This window comes from Abramis brama (assembly GCF_963993115.1).
Source record: "Abramis brama genome assembly, chromosome: 16".
NCBI classification, from domain to species: Eukaryota; Metazoa; Chordata; class Actinopteri; order Cypriniformes; family Leuciscidae; genus Abramis; species Abramis brama.
Genome location: NC_139978.1, coordinates 35,799,387 through 35,819,531, shown reverse-complemented (window position 1 = coordinate 35,819,531; position 20,145 = coordinate 35,799,387). Strand labels below are relative to the sequence as shown.

The following is a 20,145-nucleotide window of genomic DNA, read 5'->3' as shown; positions in this document are numbered from 1 at the left end:
TTATTGTAGTAAGTTTTGCATTCAGCCATCATCTTTTTATGTCTGAATTCCATAATTAAAACAATCATTTGTTAATTTTGAATAAAATGTTAAAACTAAAGATCGATTTTATGTTATTGATATTTTGTGATATTGATTTAAAGGGTGAATTCAGTGTGATTTGGACACTTTTTGCCATTGAAATTAACTGGAATAAGTGTCCCTCCCAATCAACCTGAATACACACACACACACACTATATATATATATATATATAATGTTTTAGAATGACCTTGACCTCATCACCACAATCAATGAACTTCAAGAGGCTATACAAGACTTATGTCTTCTGGTGGACCATATTTTTAACCCTCCTGTGAACGCCCCATTTTCACTACCAATTTTACATACCAGGGGACGGCCAAGGTAAGTTTGACACAGCAGTTTTGCAATTATTAATTTTTCAAGGCTTTTTCTTTAGGTTCATGTAAATCAAAATCTGCTGTGCAGTGACACAGGGGAATCTGTCAGTTGATGGGTCCCATTGACTTCCATATTTTTTTTTTTTTGGGAAGTCAATGGGATCCATCAATTTTTTAGTAACTGACATTCTTCTGTGAAATATCTTCTGGGTTCACTGTTCAGCAGAAAAAAATCATACAGGGTTGGAACAACTTAAGGGTGAGTAAATGATGACACAATTTTAATTTTTTTGGGTGAACTATAAAGGTAAAACAAATTTGTTATTGTCTTAAGAATAGTGAAATTTTAATTCTAACTTCCAGATATCACATCACAGCTGAACAACTTTTACAGTTGAGGACAACTGGTATGTCCTGGGTTTCCATAGCAAATGTCCTCGGCATTGGTTTGTCGACCCTTTCTCGAAGGCGAGCTGTCTTTGGACTACTCAACAATTATGATGCCATTCCAAACAGTCAGCTGGATGACATAATTCGAGACATCACTGCACACACTTCAAATGTTGGTGAAAGACTAGTACAAGGTAGGCTGCACATTATTTACTTATACTATTTTAAATAATCTGTTTTCAATATTTTTTTTATAAATTATATTTCAGAAATGTGTTTTATTTTTATGTTTTCATTTTCTTTGTTTAATTTCAAGGAAGCATTAGAGCAAGGGGGTTTAGAGTCCAAAGGCATCGGGTTAGAGAGAGGATCCGTCTTATGGACCCAGCAGGAACTTTGATTCGAAGAAGACGGCTCATAAGAAGAAGAGTGTACAATGTGAGAGGATCAAATCATTTATGGTATGTAAACTGGACAATGAATTATTGTACCACTGACAAATCAATATAAAGAATATATACCGGTATATATTTTTAAATTGTTCATATTGCGGCGTGTAGCCTACCAGTATTTGTCTCAATTTCATTTATAAACAACAATTTTTCAGGCAACTTTTATGATTAACAACCAATAATTGGTTGTTAATCATAAAAGTTGCCTGACAAATGATGCCGTTTACATGTAAGTATTAAGTTGAATTGCAGTTCTGGGCAGCCAAGAGCTTGATTATAAAATCATGTTTTTTATTCACTGTAAAAAGAGGTAACCTGCGATTATTACCTTAAAGAGTTATCTCTACACGGTACCTATGCTTCAATTTCTTCTACTGTCAAATTAATCCTCTTTTTATTTATTTTAAAGGCATATTGACTCTAACCACAAACTGATTTCATGGAGATTTGTTCTTCACGGCTGCATCGATGGATTCAGCAGAACGGTTATTTATTTGAGATGTGCCACAAACAATCGTGCCAACACAGTACTGTCATTTTTTCAACACGGTGTCTCACAGTTTGGTTTGCCTTTAAGAGTAAGGGGAGACAGAGGTATGGAAAATGTACATGTTGCACAGTACATGATAGAAAGAAGAGGCGCAGACCGAGGAAGTTTTATTGTGGGAAGAAGTGTGCACAACCAAAGAATTGAGCGTCTCTGGGGGGATGTAAACAGGGTTGTATCGGACTTTTATAGGCAGCTGTTTCAATACATGGAGCATGTGGACATTCTGCACCCAGAAAATGAGATGCACTTATGGATCTTGCACTATGTCTTCCTTGGGAGAATTCAGCGGTCCTGTGATGAGTTTGTCAGACAATGGAATTATTACAGTCTGAGAACGGAGGGTGCCATGAGTCCACTGGCATTGTGGAATTCTGGTATGATTATTGAGCCAAATCTTGTCCTTAATGCAGCTGACATAGAAGACTATGGCATTGACTTTGTAGGGGAATATGAGACTGACACACGGGCCATCACAGTTCCAGAAAGCACTTTAAGAGTTAGTGTTGCAGATACTGATAACCTTCAAACATTGCTGGATCCCTTATCAGATGATGGAAACTATGGAATACAGCACTACTTATTTGTATTTAACTATATATCATCACGCTACACATAATACAAATTTACACACATGACACAAGAATTCAGATACAAACTTTAATTTTATACTGTAATTTTCAAAATCCATTAGATACATTTTGAACCTTTTAGGTTAGTAAAATGAATCCATAAAACAGTCAATTTAGTCCAAGTATTTTATAGACAAATACAGTTGTGTTCTCAGTACGTCCTCTGTAAATTGTGTAACAAACTATTGAAATGTTTTTGTACTTTCAGGCAAATGTAGTCTTTTTATCAGAACAGTCACTACAACTCATTTTTAAAGTTAAAACTGAATTGAAAAATGTTAGAGGTGAACTATAGCCTTTGGACAAACATGTCTATATTTGTAAAGAATAGTTAACCCCAGAATGAAAATTATCCCATAATTTTCTCACCCTCAAGTCATCCTAGTTGTATAGGACTTTATTTTTATTAAGAATTTGATTTAATATTAATCGAATTGTGTTTGACTGAAAGAAGAAAGTCATATACAACTAGGATGACTTGAGGGTGAATAAATTATGGGATAATTTTCATTTTGAGGTCAACTATTACTATAATATATTGAACATTTGGAAAACCATGGCAGCACGATCAAGAACATGATCAAGAGCAAGATTCAGATTATACCAGATCTAAATTTTTCCAAACCCAACTGAGCCTTTTACTGCATCTATCAGCAGGTTTTCTAACTCTGATTCATCAAGTACCCCTCTTGGAAGGAAAAGCACCATTGAGCAAGTTGATGCATAAGGCAGTCTCCGACATCCATCTTCTTGAGTGTAAAAGTCAATTTCAGCTTTTTTGGGAAAGCCAAGAGGAGGGACAGCATCAGCACCGGTCATGAATGTCAGAAGATCCTCAAACATCAGAGAGGTCTCTTTTTCTGTTAATCACATGATAAAACATAAATTCCCAGTTTCATAGACAAGGTTTAAGCCTAGTCCTGGACTAAATGTTTGAGCGGTTTTAATTGAAAGCAACTCAAACTTACATCTTACGTGTCATTGTTTTGTCTGAAGATGCACAACAGTATTTTTTTTCTAAGGCACATTTATTAAATCTACTTAAAATGCCCTAAAGGAACAAAGGCCTAATCCTGGCTTTATCTAAACCAGGGGTGGGGAACGTTGATCCTGGAGGGCCGTTGTCCTGCAGAGTTTAGCTCCAACCCTAATTAAACACACCTGAAGCTAATCAAGGTCTTGAGGATTGCTAAAGTTACAGGCAGGTGAGTGTTTTTTTTTTCAGGGTTGGAGCTAAACTCTGCAGGACAATAACCATCAAGGATCAACGTTCCCCACCCCTGATCTGAACCCTGTTTATGTATCCAGGCCCAAGTGAAATAACCAAGCTCTTAAACCAACATTATAAATGAAAATACATGAATTATATTACAACCTACCCTGAATGCTGTTGAGTAAACATTCCCAAGCAAAGATGGTGTCCTCTTCAATCTGTCTGTGGTTGCTGCCTTCATCACTCCAATTCACAACAAGAAGGTCTTTGAACTCACTTCTCGTCAGTGGCTTCTGAGTGTTAGTGAACAGAGGCTTGAATGCCATCCAGTTGTTTTCCACTGTCTGCCAAATTGATCCACATGAATTCATTCCTGCCTTAAACTGTGAAATCATGCTAGCAGGCCTGGGGTAACAAACAGATAACAATCAAAATAAAGGTGTTTATGTTTTAACTGCACTGTTATAAAATAGTTTTAGGTTTGATTACTAAATTGCAGTTTGATAATGTCTTAAGATATGTTGGCTTCTTTTACCTAAGATAAATAAAGTGTTTAATGACCAGGCTGTAAACTCTGGGCATTTCAGGAAGGCCAGCATTGTAGATCAAGGGTACCCCACATTCTGCAATCCAGTCTCCAAGAGAGGCCTTCAGTGAAATTAGGTCTCCCACACTTTTGCACTGCTTGATCTAAAAAGACCAATTTTAGACAATATTAGATTACCATTTAATTGTTCATCAGGTTAAACATATAGGTGATAATAGGCTACCTGTTGCAACTTTAACTGCACTTCATCATCTGGCAAGCCATGAAAATCAAACCTATCCAACTGCCCTTCCTGCCCACACATCAACAAATACAAAGCCGGATGAAGGGCTTTAATGCCTGGGCCTCCATGAATCAGTGACCAAGCAATGAGTTTTCCACACGTGTAAAACCGGTTCTGTTCTAAGGCTGACTGGTTGTAGGCAAAAAAAACCTGGCCTTGCTTTCCTTCAAAAATTCCAAGTGCTGACTGTGCCTCGATCATTAAGAGCCTGATGGAAGGAAAATTATATTTGTTATAACATTATATACATCAACTCAAAGTAGTCTATTACTAGTTGTTTCAGTTTATTACTTCAAATAAAGTTACAATTAGTTTAAAATGTATATACCAAGTAAAAATGTTTGTGGACGAACTGTAGTACACAGAATAAGTACATTTATTTTAGTTTGAGCATTTCTGAATATTAGAAAGGAAATTCAATATTTCTGGATCTTTGAGATAAAAGTTAATTGTACTATAAAAATGTACTGTAACTTTCAGAACAGAAAACTTCCCCCCAAGCTGATTATCCCTAGTATCATACCTCACAATATCATGTATGACTTGTACCCATGAGTTTAGCCCAGTGGTTCCCAAACCTTTCCTGAAGGCACCCCAACACTGCACATTTTCTTTGTCTCCCTAATCAAACACACCTGATTCAACTCATCAGCTCATTAACCCATGTGATAATGAGCTGATGAGTTGAATCAGGTGTGTTTGATTAAGGAGACAAAGAAAATGTGCAGTGTTGGGGTCCCTTCAGGACAGGTTTGGGAACCACTGGTTAGCCCTTAATATTTTGTTTCAGTTTTTCAAGCTGCAACATTTGTACCCCCAGTCTAGCAGTACAAGTGTTTATACCAACCTAAAGAACTCTCTTTGTGGCCCACCATGATCTTCAGCAGACTCTCCAACAAACTCAATTCGTGGAGTTCTGTTCCAAGCAAAGTAGGACTTTGACAGAGCTTGACAGGCACTGCAGGGAACTACACTGCGACCAAAATGGTCGCATATGCGACCTTTTGAAATGCCATTGCGACCCTTATTTTTAATGGGTCGCAAATGTATCACTGATTATTTTTGTACCTATGTTTTAGGCAATATGCTATGATTTACTATGAGCATTTATTAAAACAGAAATGTGTATTTTAAGAATACGTTTTATAACGTGCTCCTCTGAGCATTCAACACATCAAGTGACCGCGACCGTTACTTAGATTAAAACGTACCATTGGTATCAGTGCTGCGCGAGCTCTCCCTCTCTCACACAAATACGGACGCGCGCACACAGAGAAGATAATTGTAAAATGAAAATTGACGGGCTATAGTTTAAATTTTGTTCTTGCTTGTTGTTGTTTTTCTGTCAAAATGTCAGAAAGCATTTTGTATGATCCATCCGTGTTTTTAAAATTTGTTAAATGACGGACGTTTTACAACACAGCCCTCGTTATATGTCGGATTCGTCTAACTTAGCCTACTTGATATTATTTTTAGAATAAGTGATTCGTTATGCTATTATTGGACTCCTGTCTATTCATTGTCAACTGTTTTCTATAAATATGTTTGTATTGGCTAACATTTAAAATGTGCAATGTTCAAACGCAAAGACAGCACGTCACAAATAAGCTCTTTTCCCTATGCTATTTAGTATCATATTTGGATATTGGAATAATAAATTAAGTAGCCTATCTTAATTGTACACCTGTTTTTTTTTTTTTGGGGGGGGGGGGGGGGGGGGGGGGTTACTGTTTTCTAGGGGTTTCTTAATTTTAGACAAGTTGACCAGAACACATTATATGCAATGCAATGCAATATAATGCATGTGTGTCCTATGTGTGAAATATTTTGCACACAGGTAAAGGTGCCCAACATAAGTCATTTCTAAAGTAAAAAAATAAAAGAAAAAAGTTTTTTGGAAAATATCTCTTTATTTGATTATCAGTAAATTTGTTTTCCATACAGAGATATCGGTATCGGTATCGGCCATAACAGCAATATTAATATCGGTTATTATCAGTATCGGCCACAATTTTCACATCGGTGCATCACTACTTAAGAGTTCAGGAGTCTGCCCATCTGTGCCAACCATAGCATGTTGAAATCCATTTTGCACTTTATTGTGTAGGCTACTGTATTTTCTATTGCAGTAAATCTATCCCAACCAATGTTAAAGAAAACAAAAACAAGAAGGCATGTGGTTTAAAAGATGGCAAGTAAAATAAAAAGCACATCTGTTTGCAATACAGTTTCATTATTGTTCATTATTATCCAGAGCGGCTTACTATAAATAATTTGTGCGACCAAATCATGTTTTGCGCCAGTAACTGAAAAGTTAACTCCCAAGGTTTTTTTCTTTCTCCATTAGGTCACCTGATGGAGTTTTTCGGTTCCTTGCCACTGTTGCCTTTGGCTTGCTCAGTTGGGGTTACTTAATTTAATTAATCAATCAACAATACTATTGATCAGCATTACCAAACATGGATGTTTTACACTAGAAACAAACACTGATGTACTATTTTATTTAATACTGTGAAGCTGCTTTGATACAATCTGTATTGTGAAAAGCGCTATATAAATAAAGTTGACTTGACTTGACTTGACACTAGAGAGCCAAAAGTTACATAGTGTACCTCTGATTGACAAATTTTTAGTACATTATATTATATCTATACAAAGGACTACAAGGGAACCAGATTTTCATTTGTGCGAAATTAAAATATACAATACTCACATCTGGAGTTCCAGCATTCACCCATTCATAGATCACAGGGCTCTCATTGCCCTAAAAAAATTATGTACTTTCAGAATTTAATAATGAAAATATCATAATTATTTATTAACTTTCAAGAAATATTATAATTGTTGCATATCATTATTAGAAGTATTATTACAAAAAGAACTGCTACAAACTTAACACGCAGTTACCTGGATCGGAAGTGGAGAGGTAGATGTCAGTGGGACCAGTGGTGATTCTGTAGTACTATGAGAGCACTGGGGTGTACTTTGCTCCCATGATGATGTTGTGGCAGTAGAGTGGAACTCTCGTGTGGCAACAGCTGCAGCTTCAGACAGTGGCTGAGGAGAAATAGGTAGAAATTGGTTTTGGTCTCTGTGCTGATGATGGTAGCAGGGCATGTGGTGGACAGGCAGCAGTTGTCTGGGCTAGTAATGGTGCTTCAGCTGAAGTTTGAACCTGTGATAAATTCTAAAGAGAACATTTACATTATTATTAATTTCTTACATTTGTCCAAAGCAACCAGTAGCGGAGTGGCAATCGGGAGGGTCGGGACTTTTCCCGGTGGACCGGTAGTGTTTGGAGGCCGCGAGGGCTGGTCTGATAATAGTTATACAGTGCAAGTTCTTAGCAACACCATCCAGCGGGCAAACATGTAAAGAAAATTTTATTTCATCCAAAACTGCGATCATATTTAATTTATCTAACCATAGATGTGACCAGTAGCAGTGGCTTTCTTAATCTAATTAAAATAATTTTGCAGGGGTTCTATGATGCTTGCTTGTATATGTTTTATATATGTGGCTAAGCTGCTGCCTAGCAGGTAAAACCCGTTATTAAAACACAATGTTCTAGGTAGCTAGAAATAATGCCACATAATGCCATCCTAAGGGCCGGTGGTCTACGACATCTCCAGGTAGATTTTTTGGTCCCACTCCGCCCCTGAAAGCAACTTACAATGCAATCAAGGTTTGACCACATTCATGCATTCCATGAGAATCAAACCTATGATTTTAGCATGGCTAGCGCTATATGCTCTACACATAAGTTTAAAGAATAATGCATGGCTATTAGCAATATTAAAATCTAAAACTGGTTAGATTGCATGGTCTTTTATAGTTAAGCAGCCTGATTTTATATTAAATATTTTCAGATTCCTTTTAAAAAGCCCATTCATTGTCAATTTTTTCATAGTCAAATATAATTTCTGTAATTCATAGATATGCAAACAAATATGATTGTAATACAGCAAAATATATCAAACAAAATTTCACACTTTCTGTGTTTAACAGTCTGTCCTCATAGAATAAATGACCCTGATCAGGCTGAGACAGGTCAACAGAAGGGTGTACATAGATGACTCTGTCTTTAAAAAGCATGCAGAGTATGGTTCCAGTCAGTTCAACTCCAGGTTCCAGCGTAGGTTTGACCAGCTGTGTGTTTAAAGCTCTCAATATCTCCAATCTTAAATGTAAAAAAGAAGGTAAATTACTGGCATAATAAATACTGAATAAGTGGGTTTAGATGTAACATCTTAAAGGAGTCATAACCTGCCATTTTCACTTTTCCACGAGAATCAATGTATGTTATGATTGCATAATGATTATACACTGGCCGGGAAGCCGATATTTAAAAGTGAAGCGTTTGTTTAGCTCAGGGTTTGTAAAATAGCCCACGTGCACGCGCACTAAAAAATGAGATTTTGATTTCTGCCCCGTCTTGACGTCAAGACGGGGGAGGATATACCATATATGGACACCGCAGCAGGAAGCCCGCCCTTCCCCTCTCCCCCTCATATTCAGTCGCGAAAGATGTGAGTTGACTGTCAGAATCAACATGTAAATGTGTTTTCTCTACCAAGAACGGACCTAGCTATCAGGGACCAGTGGATTAAATTCATTTTTAATGACGCGGTTCCTTCAACCCTTCCCACTGGCTTATCGTTAGGTGTTTGTGCTGTGCTAAACATTGTACGCCGGAATCCTTCACAAATTTGGGGCAATATCAGGCGAAGTTGTCATCGAAGTTCGGGAAAAGCGCCATTCCAACAAAATTGCCTGCAATTGAAACGGTAAGACTGTTTTTATTGCTCTACTGTGTGTTACAAACAGCAGCTAGCTATGCTATTGCGTCTGTCACTAGACAAATAAACGAAAGACTCGAGGTGAAGTAATTATTTATGTTCCCTGTAAACGATTTTTGACTGCATTATAATGATTTCTTAATTCAGAATATGATCAAGATTGCGTAGGTTGATGTGTTCGGGGAATTTGCCAGTTAATAGTAACATTTAAAGCCCCTTAAATTAACGAAATGACTCGAAAAAAGATTTGTTCATTTTGATGAACGATATCGAACAAGAGAGTCAATGGACACTGGTGGCTGGTGTTGCCAGATTGGGTGTTTTTCCGCTACATATTAAGGCCTGTTTACGGTGTGTTTAGGTGTGTTTTCGCCTGGAAGGCTTTATAGAAATCCGGCATCCTACTGAACCAAGTTAAACTGAGAGAGCGTGGCGTTCAGACACCAGAATGAATGAGTTCACAGTAACGTTCATCAGGCAGTAATGCGTTCAGTTCACGTTCGCCCAAAATATGAACGAGTTCATGAACTATCGTTCAATGAACGCGTTCAGGCACAACACTGGCGGGAGTATTAGCTTCGAGGTAAACATGGGGAATGGCTGCTAACATACTTTGCAAAAAACAAATGATTGGCTATTATTGATTGCCTAACGCTTATACACTGGCCGGGAAGCCGGTCGCGGCCAGGTCGGGTTCATTCACAAATGCACCATGATGTCATTTTGGAATGATATGCTAAAGCATTACCTGCGGTGTCAACCCCCCTCCTCCCTGCCACCAATCAACGCGCCCCTCATTTGCATTATTAAAATGACCGTCCACGACAGCCAAAATATCGCATCAGATCTCGCGAGACAATAATGCCTTCAGAAATAAGGGTCTGAGGAGCTCTGTGTTTATTTTTTTTTCCACTTTTCTTTTTTAGAAGGGCCTGAAAGACTATAATACAGCAGTAGGTATACAAGGTAATACTAGGTTATGACTCCTTTAAATCACTCACTGGTGCACTGTGGGGTCATAAAGCCTGAGACCACATTGAAAGTTAAATAATTCAAAAAGAAAACATGTGACATTAACTGAGGAAATAATTAAGACTCTGCACAACGTCTAATCAAAGCCTTGCAAATTTGTGACATTGAATCTCTCAAAAGGGCCGGATAATGTGAAAAGTGAATGCTGACTGAGAAGGGTCATGGAAGGATTATGGAAGCACAGGAAATTAAATAAATGACAAGATATCCATTTTGAAGGAAGAAACTCATACAGGTGAGTAAGTGGTTGATGACGACATTATCATTTTTGGGTGATTATCCCTTTAATTTTTAAATGGTTGATTACAAAAATTAACCACGGTTTCACTACAAAAACACATGGTTATTGCAGTTAAACAATGGTAACCACGAAATAACCATGGCTTTTCTACACTAACCATAGTTTAACCATGGTATTTGTAGTAAAACTGTGGTTATACAAATGGTAATCAATCAAAAATGGTTACTACACTTTTACAACAATAAAACGTTTAAAATAAAAAAAAATTACAATAAAATTTGTTATGAAAAATATATTATTAAAATGCAGTATTAAAACATTTAAACAACTAATCTAAGAGTTTTAGTTACTTAGTGTTGAGTTGAAGTTTTGATTCATAAATAGAATGAATATGCTGCAACACCTGCTGAACATCCCAACGCTTTTGGAATTGTACTCCACTAATAATGTAACCATTATTTAGGAGTTGGACTCTAGCCATTCCCTTTGGTACAACTGTGGTTTCCGGGGAGGTCAATAGACACACTTCTCTAATGAAGGGACCACCTGTGTTTCTTTGGCACCTAAAGGAAATAAGAAAATGCAATTGTGCACTTGCATTTTCATTATCTAATTCAGAAATAACATGTCTTACTTCAGGCAGTTAAATACTCAATTATAGGCTAACGTTAAGTATGTCTATGACTAAATGCAAATACTTTGATAGACGAATAGCATTGTTATTCACTATTTTACCTTCTTCTCCTCATGTTTACAGTTGCCCGTGAGGCCTCACCACTGAAGTTACGTGCGAACTGGAATGCTGGAGTGGGTCTGGTTTGTGGCAAACGGTTAAAAAGTCTTCGTCTCTCATTTTCTGAATGAATGTCTCTGTCCCCTAGAGCCTCCTCAATTCTATTCAAAATGTCAGGAGTAGTTAAAATTGTTTCTACAATGCGCCTAGTCAAGTCAAGTCAAGTTTATTTATATAGCGCTTTTCACAACATGGGTTGTATCAAAGCAGCTTCACAGTAATAAATTAGAACAATACATCAATGTTTGTTTCTAGTGGAACGTCTACGTTTGGTAATGCTGATCAATAGTATCGTTGATTGATTAATTAAATTAAATATCCCCAAATATCCCCAACTGAGCAAGCCAAAGGCAACAGTGGCAAGGAACCGAAAAATTCCATCAGGTGACCTAATGGAGAAAAAAAAACCTTGGGAGAACCCGGGCTCAGTCGGGGGCCAGTTCTCCTCTGGCGTTTATGAACTAGAGGTCGGATTTAACTGTAAGATTAAAAGTATTATATGAATGCCTGGCTGAAGAGATGCGTCTTTAATCTAGTTTTAAACTGGGAGAGCGAGTCTGAGCAACGAACAGTATCCGGAAGACTATTCCAGAGTTTTGGTGCTAAATGTGAAAATGCTCTCCCTCCTTTGGTGGATCTGGATATCCTAGGTATGACCAAAAGCCTCGAATTTAGTGACCTTAAAGAGCGCGATGGATTATAGGGCGATAGAAGATCCGTTAAATAGACTGGAGCTAAGCCGTTTAGGGCTTTATAAGTCAGTAGCAATACCTTGTAATTAATACGGAACTTTATAGGTAACCAATGTAGTGATGATAAAATCGGTGTTATATGATCATATTTTCTTGATCTAGTAAGAACTCTAGCGGCTGCATTTTGGACTAACTGTAGCTTGTTTATTGAGGATGCAGGACAACCGGCTAATAAAGCATTACAGTAATCTAGTCTCGAGGTCATGAATGCATGAACTAACTTTTCTGCATCAGAAACTGATAGCATATTACGTAGCTTAGCAATGTTTCTAAGGTGGAAAAAGGCTGTTCTTGTAACATATGAAATATGATTTTCAAAAGACAGGTTGCAGTCTAATATAACACCCAGGTCTTTTACTGTAGAGGATGAAGTAACAGGACATCCTACTATGTTAAAGTTGTATTGTGAGAGGTTCTGTGGGCGGTTTTTTGAACCGATGATTAGTACCTCTGTCTTGTCTGGATTTAATAAAAGAAAATTACGCGTCATCCAATCTTTTATATCTTTAACACACTCTGTCAATTTGGATAATTTAGCGTTTTCATCTGGCCGTGATGAAATATAGATTTGAGTGTCATCAGCATAACAATGGAAACTAATTCCATGTTTCCTTATAATATTTCAAAGTGGCAGCATATATATTGAGAATAATAGAGGGCCTAACACAGATCCCTGCGGCACTCCATAGTTTACTGGAGTTATGATCGATTTTTCTCCATTTAAATAAACAAAATGGTAGCGGTCAGATAAATACGATCTAAACCAGCTAAACACCAGTATAATTATATAATACCAGTATAATAAGGCCTAGCCATTTTACCTCACTCATTTACATTAATAATAGCAAAGGTTTATGGGTAAAATGTAATTGAGTGGCGCCAAATTAACTTGTATCTGTTTAGATTGGTCAGCGCAGCGCTGGTGAGGATTGTTCGCGCCGCGCTGCCCATTGGGTGTCGCTAGGAAACACGTCCGCGCTGCGCTGACGAATCGACCGCGCGGCTCGGACCATTGAACCGCGCAGATGACATGTTCATGATTGCTTCAGGTACACTACACTTGGCTGAAATGTTCTCAGTTGTGTTTACATGGAGACACCTGACTTCAGCTGTGTACCAGATTGGATCCGGTGTAACATCTTTGATTCAGGAGATCAGCGAATATCAGCGCTTTACCGAAGCAGCTCAACAAGTTGATGACAACATAATGCTGTGAGATCCAGGCAGTGGAGGATTCTGATGAAAAAGGAAAATTAATAATCAACGAATGAAAAGAAAAATGTTTAATAAAAAAAATAAGGCAGTGAAGGATTCTGACGAAAAGGGAAATTTAAAATAAATAATGAATGGAAAAAAAACGGACACTTATTTAGTGTTTAGGGTTTTTATGTACTCAAATGACTGTACGTGACACTTCTCTGGTGCGCTCCAGTTGACCGGTCGTCTGGATGTCTAAATGGAAACTGGCATCAGAAACTACAGTCGTTTGAACAAACTTAAGTATCGCTGAAGTTCAACAGAAGAGAGAAGATCCTTCAGTTTGCATCTATCATCTTCTAGAGCGAGGACTGTGATGGGACTGTTTTCCAGAAAGTTCCATTGCCTGTCAGTTCTTGGGCCGTTCAGATTGACGTAAAAGGGAAAAGAAACTGCATTTCACTGCAAATATTTCCTTCCCTCACAATGGCTCTTAGCTGACATATTGTCTCGTATTGAGACTACCTTCTTAACGATACGTTCAGTCAGTCTGCAGTTTCTTCTGTGATTAATCCAGTGTTAAGTCTGAATATTTATGGAAAACTTTGTAAAAGGCAAAAAGGTAGGTTTAATGCATTCAGAGAACAGATGATTTGATGGTAAGTAGAATAAGAATGTAAGATGCTTTTATCCAAAGCAATTTGCAACTTTCTTCTGTGGAACATTCACGGAAGACCCCATTCAGCAAACCCTGATCCATCACTCGCTATCATGGGGTTTCATTTCAACAACAGTATTTCATTGACTTTAATGAACATTTGGCACATGATGTGTTTCTCAGCATTTATGAGTGAGGTGTGTGTGTCTTGCTTCTGTTTCAGTGACGTACATCAGGAACACTAGAAGCTTCTGTGATGGACAACGACCAACAACGAGTTTGACTCAACAATATCTCAGCCATTATATTAGAAAAGCACAAGTGCACAAACCAGCTCAGACCACCCTCATGTATCCCATCATCCTTTTCAGTCCCTCATTTACCTCCCCCTTTTCACTGTCCTCAGATTCAGTCCTCTATCCAACAGAATCTGACATTACCGATACAATCCTCCAAGAAAGATTGTTACAAAACACACTTCAGTAGTGACAAGCACAAAATGCCATGACACGCTCAATATATGGTGTGTCTCATCATGAGAAGCTGTAATACAGGCCTGTTTATTTACATAAATCCTCATGCAAAATCCATCAGTAGACATACACTCCCGCCTGTTTCAACACAAGCACTACACAACTTTTGCTTCATTTATCTCGTGTTCTACGAGCCTCTCCTGTTTCCCTCAGATCATTGCTGGCCCTCTTCTTTTTATTCATTTCTTCTTTTTCCTCTTCCATTCCTGCCATCACTGAAGCACCATCGACTGTATACGACTGTAGTCGAGTTGATGTCGTATTGTTTTTTATGCAGATGAAAATGAGGCTATGAGGGATAGACCTACAGTCTTTACAATGGCACACAATGTATAATATAAGATCTTATATATTACGTGTCATTTTTACAACTTTCAAAGAAAAATTTATGATTTTTTGGGGGTTTACATTTAGTTTTTTTTTGTTTTTTTGTCAGATAAACTATTGGCATGTTGTTCAGTACAATCCACTACATCCACAATGTAGTTCAGTCGCTCAAAGCCTCACTTTCAATCCTGTCATTCATGTTGACTGCAGGGATGGGCAGTATTTCAGATACATGCATTTAAAATAAGTATTAGAAATACAAAATACTATTTTGCATTTTGTATTTTAAAGCCTTTGGAAAAATCAAAAATTTCAAAATACATAAAATACTTTTGCCAGTCAACCTCTTTATCAGGGTACTGATTTAGTGCATCAACTAGTTCAGACATGCACTAGCTCAGCATTGAATCAGAGATTTTTCTCTTGGAATAAAGTGAGAATGTCATGATCAATTCTACATGTTGATTAAAGTTAAAATAGTGCAATATTCACTTCAGTCTAATGAAAGAATAAAAGAGCACAGACAAGTGGGAAAATAGCGTTAGCCAATCAGTCTTGACCGGTTGTTGATTTTTATCAACTAGCTTGTCAAATGTGTAAAGCATTACTGCATGTCAGGGCTGGGTGATATGACACTATCATAGCGATGATATAAAGTGTGAATTGATGGAACTTTTTCTAAATCGTTTACATAGATGGGCCTATTTGTGGGGTAAGCAAATTTATCCGTGCAGCTTTTAGTGGGCAGGAATTACTGGAACGTTGGCGTGGAAAAAACAAACACTGATGAATGATACACCACAAACATCTTCAGCTTTTAGTTTTATTGTACATAAAAAATAATAATAAAAAAGGGGTAAATAGTGTCAAATGAATCTAAATTAATTCTAATTTTAAATTTTAGATACACTTTCTAATTTTAATAAACTTATAGAAACAAATAAACTTTACATAAAATAAACATAAAATTACTTAAAAATCATTGGACTACCTGTAACAACAACAAAACAGCAAAACCTCAAAAGAGTTTGAAATTCAGTTTATGCTGTGGAATCAAAACTGATATTGAGAATAGTGAAATAATGATATTTTACATATGAGATTTTGGTCATATCGCCCCATCCATATTCTTTGCTAGATAGCAGAAAAGGTTCCCACACTTTTACATACAGTATGATTTTTTTAATAGTCTTCACTAATAGACTACATTGTAACCAGAAATAAGTATATAAATGGCTGCTATTTTGCATAGCCTAAGTTTATTTGTAATTGCCAGAAAGAAAGAAAGAAAGAAAGAAAGAAAGAGAGGGAAGAGATGAGGTTAGGAATGATAAGTCAGTAGGCCTCTGTAGTTTCTTCATTCACTGTGACTTATCCCTGCACTGGATGGCCAATTTCACATGTATTTTGTGTAATTTGCAAAATACAAAATACTGTATTTGTATTTAAATACATTTTTTCACACAGTATTTTGTATTTGTATTTTAAATACTTTCCATGTATTTATGCCCATCTCTGGTTGACTGTCCTGTTCTCTGGTTAGTAGTTGTAGACATCCAGTAAAATGTATTCCTGTTGAAAACAAAACGGCTAAAACTAGCCAACCATGAATCATTCCCACATCATCACAATAATCTGAGGCCTGGTTTCACAGACAGGGTTTAGATTAAGCCAGGATCAGACCTTAGTTCAATTAGGACATTTAAGAAGCTTTTATAAACATGCCTTTTGTGTCATATTTGTAAACAAGCCGTATACTTTATTCTTTAAACCCTTCCAATAAGTTACTAGTAACATGTTTTGCTACATGAGTTTTCCAAGCACTAGAGGTGAGATGGCCCCCTCTTGAGGTTGGATGAATTTACTGCATTTCAAAATGTGTTTTATGTCAGACTGTAAACAGCTGGTCATTAGAGTTGTGATCTGGGTCTCATATCAGAGGATCTACAGACTAACATTAATCATTTACATCTGAAGTCTTTCCCTGCAGTTCTGAGGGAGTCTGTCTTTATTAGATCTGTGAACTCGACTAGTTTACTTCCTGATTATAGAAAAAAGGAGTAATGTTGCATTAAAGGGATAGTTTGCCCAAATTCTTTCATTATTTTCCCACCTTCATGTCATTCCAATCCGCTATGATTTCTTCTGTGGACCCAAAAGAAGATTTGCTGGTTGCTAAGCTGTTCTGGGTGGTTGCTAGGGTGGTCTGGGTGGTTGCTAGGGTGTTCTTGGTGGTTGCTAAAGTGTTTATATGTGGTTTCTAAGGTGTTTAACTGCTGTTGCTAAGGTGTTGTGAGTGGTTGCTAGGGTGTTCCGGGTGGTTGGTTAGGGTTAGGGTTAGTGAGTCAACTGCTGTATCTTTGAAAAAGACAAGGCTGGCCGGGTTAGTGTGGTGGTTGTAGTGCCGAGTAAAGGCATATTGAGGCCAGTGTTATCACCGGACAGCTGCGGGGAGATCGCTGGATCAGCTTGCGTGCAGTGCGCCGAGTGTCGGAGTGAGTCAAGTCCTCAGCTGAGCTGGTCGCGCTGAATCTGTTTCTTCCACTGCGATGGTTTTGTTTGTTTGTTTTTTTGCACACAAAAAGTATTCTTGTCGCTTGATAAACTTAAGGTTAAGCCACTGTAGTCACTTGGACTATTTTAACAATGTTTGTACTAACTTTTCTGGACCGGCAGAATGAAATTGCCTAGAAGCCTATGGAGGAGTGAGAGCTCACATATTTAATCAAAAATATCTTAATTTGTGTTCTGAAGATGAACGGGGTTGGAACAACATGAGGGTGAATAATTACAGAATTATTTTACAAGAAATTATTAAATGCATGATAGAATTTTCATTTTTGGGTGAACTAACCCTTTAATATTCTCAAACATGCATCACTGAAACATGCAGTGTCAATCACATTTCCAATATTAATAAAAACAGTCACATTTAAAAGTACAGATATAAGTTACTTATTTTACCCCATCAATTTAAATTGATAGTTAATTTTAAGAATTCCCAAAGATTGCAGTGAAAACTCACCTGTATCTGGTGCTCTGCAACTGAGATGTAGTGACTGAGGTAAAAAATCTGGTTGGTGAACAAGCTTTTAGTCAACTTGACGGAACCTGTGAGGAAACACAGTTGAAAAAAATGGAGTCAATTTAACTCAACAGCAACTACATGAATGTATCCATTAACCATTCAGAAGCGTTTCAGTTGCATTCTAAGAGTTGTAACTTCTTCCCGAGTCTCTTCATCAGTGTCCGACTCCAGTTCGAACATGTAAAGCCGAACACCGCTACTGTCAGTTTCTGACATTTTGGATGCGTGAGATTCTCCAGTTTTGTTGTTGCCAGAGCATCCAAAGCAGGAGCTGTAAATACTCTGCCCTCTTCTGGAAAGGGGGCAGGGTGAAGCAGCTCATTTGCATTTAAAGGGAGACATAAAAACAGCATGTTTTTTCTCACACCTATATAGGGGCAAATTTGACAAGCTATAATAAATGATCTGTGGGGTATTTTGAGCTGAAACTTCACAGACATATTCTGGGGACACAAGAGACTTACAGTATATTACATCTTGTAAAACATCTAGTTATTTTACTTTATAAAGTTTTAAATATGGATATTTTTCTTACACAAATGCATGGCTTCGCTTCAGAAGGCCTTTATAATCCCCCCGGAGCCGTGTGGAGCACTTTATCATGGATAGATGCACTTTTATGATGGATAGATGCACTTTTATGATGGATAGATGCACTTTTATGATGGATAGATGCACTTTTATCATGGATAGATGCACTTTTATCATGGATAGATGCACTTTTATCATGGATAGATGCACTTTTATGATGGATAGATGCACTTTTATCATGGATAGATACACTTTTATGATGGATAGATGCACTTTTATCATGGATAGATGCACTTTTATCATGGATAGATGCACTTTTATCATGGATAGATGCACTTTTCAATTCATCCAGCCTCAAGAGGGAGCCATCTCACTCATACTTGAAAAACTCATGTAGCATAATTACACATTACATCTGTTATATATTCATTTATATCTGAAGCTAATTCTGGTGCAGTCCATTGTCCCTGTTAAATAAAATTTTGACTAAATTAAACATGCTGATAAACAGTCTCATGTCTCAAATATTATTTAAGTGTAATGAAATGGTCCTACTGTTATTGTTACTGTTAAAATTCAACATTGTTACTTCCTTTGGATCTGGTTTTGGTTTGTAAATTGTTCTGCTGCCTCAGGCACCAGAACCAGTGAATCTACAGTCTTCACAAACCTGTTGGAAGGTATTACACAACAAGAGCATTTGGACATTTGAGATATTGTGAGTGTTAAATATCTTGGTAACACCTGTTTTATTTTACTTAAAGATAGATGTTGACTATCTTTTATTCTTTTGATTCCCATTTTGCTTCTGTTGTAAAACTCTTATCATTACATATCTCCATTTCTCTATCACTCTGGCTGATGCAGAAACCATGGTACATTCATTACTATACGTCTGGATTATTGTAATTCTTTGTTAATTGGCTCACCAAAAAAGCATAGAAGATTTCAGTATGTACAAAATGCTGCTGCAAAAGTGCTGTACTCACATAACTCCCTTTCCTGCATGATCTACACAGGTAACAAACGCATCATACTTTCAAAAAGAAAAGGATCTTGCACACTTCTCAGTCCACATTTAACATGATTCCAAGATATAATTAAATCCTTCCAAAAAGAGTGAAAAACTCAATACTTTAAATTCATTAGCTGCATATACAATGATTTTTTTTTTAAAATAAAATGCCGATATACTAGCAATCTACCTGCTACATCAGGAACTACCTGTTGCATCATACATTCATTTTTAGATACCCCTGCTAACATTTCATTTCAGGCTTTAAATGGTCTTGTGCCTCTATATCTGTTAAAAGCATCCCAGAATAGACTTTCCGAAATACTAACAGAAATGAAAGATTTTGCCTTTAGATTAACTTAATATTTTCTTACCTGGCTGATACTTCTAGCTCTTATGCCACCTTCTTTGCACGCCGTCTTCATCCAATACGTTGGAAATCGTCACATCTTTTTTTGACACGTTTTTTTGAATCGCTAAATTAAACCCTTTACATTAGTTTAACGATTGATAATTAAGTGTAGTAGAAAATTATACAGGTTAAGTTAATTAAACGCAATACAATAGTGTTTTGGTGGTAAAAGAAATATATGTGTTACTTTAACAAAAAATATTTGAGTAAAAAGACAATTTTTTTAAGTGTACTTCACTTCTTGATTAGCAGTTTAAATGTGATATTATATACGCATACTGAATGGTTAAGTTGACCAAAAT

The 20,145-nt window shown here is 37.0% G+C and overlaps 2 protein-coding genes across 2 annotated transcripts; one reads left to right on the top strand and one right to left on the bottom strand.

The window, feature by feature from the left end:
* Positions 1 to 666: 666 nt before the first annotated feature.
* LOC311066530 (uncharacterized protein) lies at positions 667 to 3,567 on the top strand. Its single transcript, XM_084087755.1, has 3 exons — positions 667 to 985; positions 1,108 to 1,252; positions 1,653 to 3,567. Exons 1-3 carry the CDS (start codon positions 811 to 813, stop codon positions 2,407 to 2,409), a joined length of 1,077 nt encoding a protein of 358 aa, XP_083943881.1. The 5' UTR covers positions 667 to 810; the 3' UTR covers positions 2,410 to 3,567.
* LOC311066531 (G2/M phase-specific E3 ubiquitin-protein ligase-like) lies at positions 2,439 to 19,861 on the bottom strand. Its single transcript, XM_084087756.1, has 8 exons — positions 19,806 to 19,861; positions 17,823 to 17,908; positions 7,373 to 7,522; positions 7,179 to 7,229; positions 4,406 to 4,673; positions 4,171 to 4,325; positions 3,802 to 4,040; positions 2,439 to 3,282 (listed from the first exon to the last, which is right to left on the bottom strand). Exons 4-8 carry the CDS (start codon positions 7,193 to 7,195, stop codon positions 3,032 to 3,034), a joined length of 930 nt encoding a protein of 309 aa, XP_083943882.1. The 5' UTR covers positions 7,196 to 7,229; positions 7,373 to 7,522; positions 17,823 to 17,908; positions 19,806 to 19,861; the 3' UTR covers positions 2,439 to 3,031.
* Positions 19,862 to 20,145: the final 284 nt, after the last annotated feature.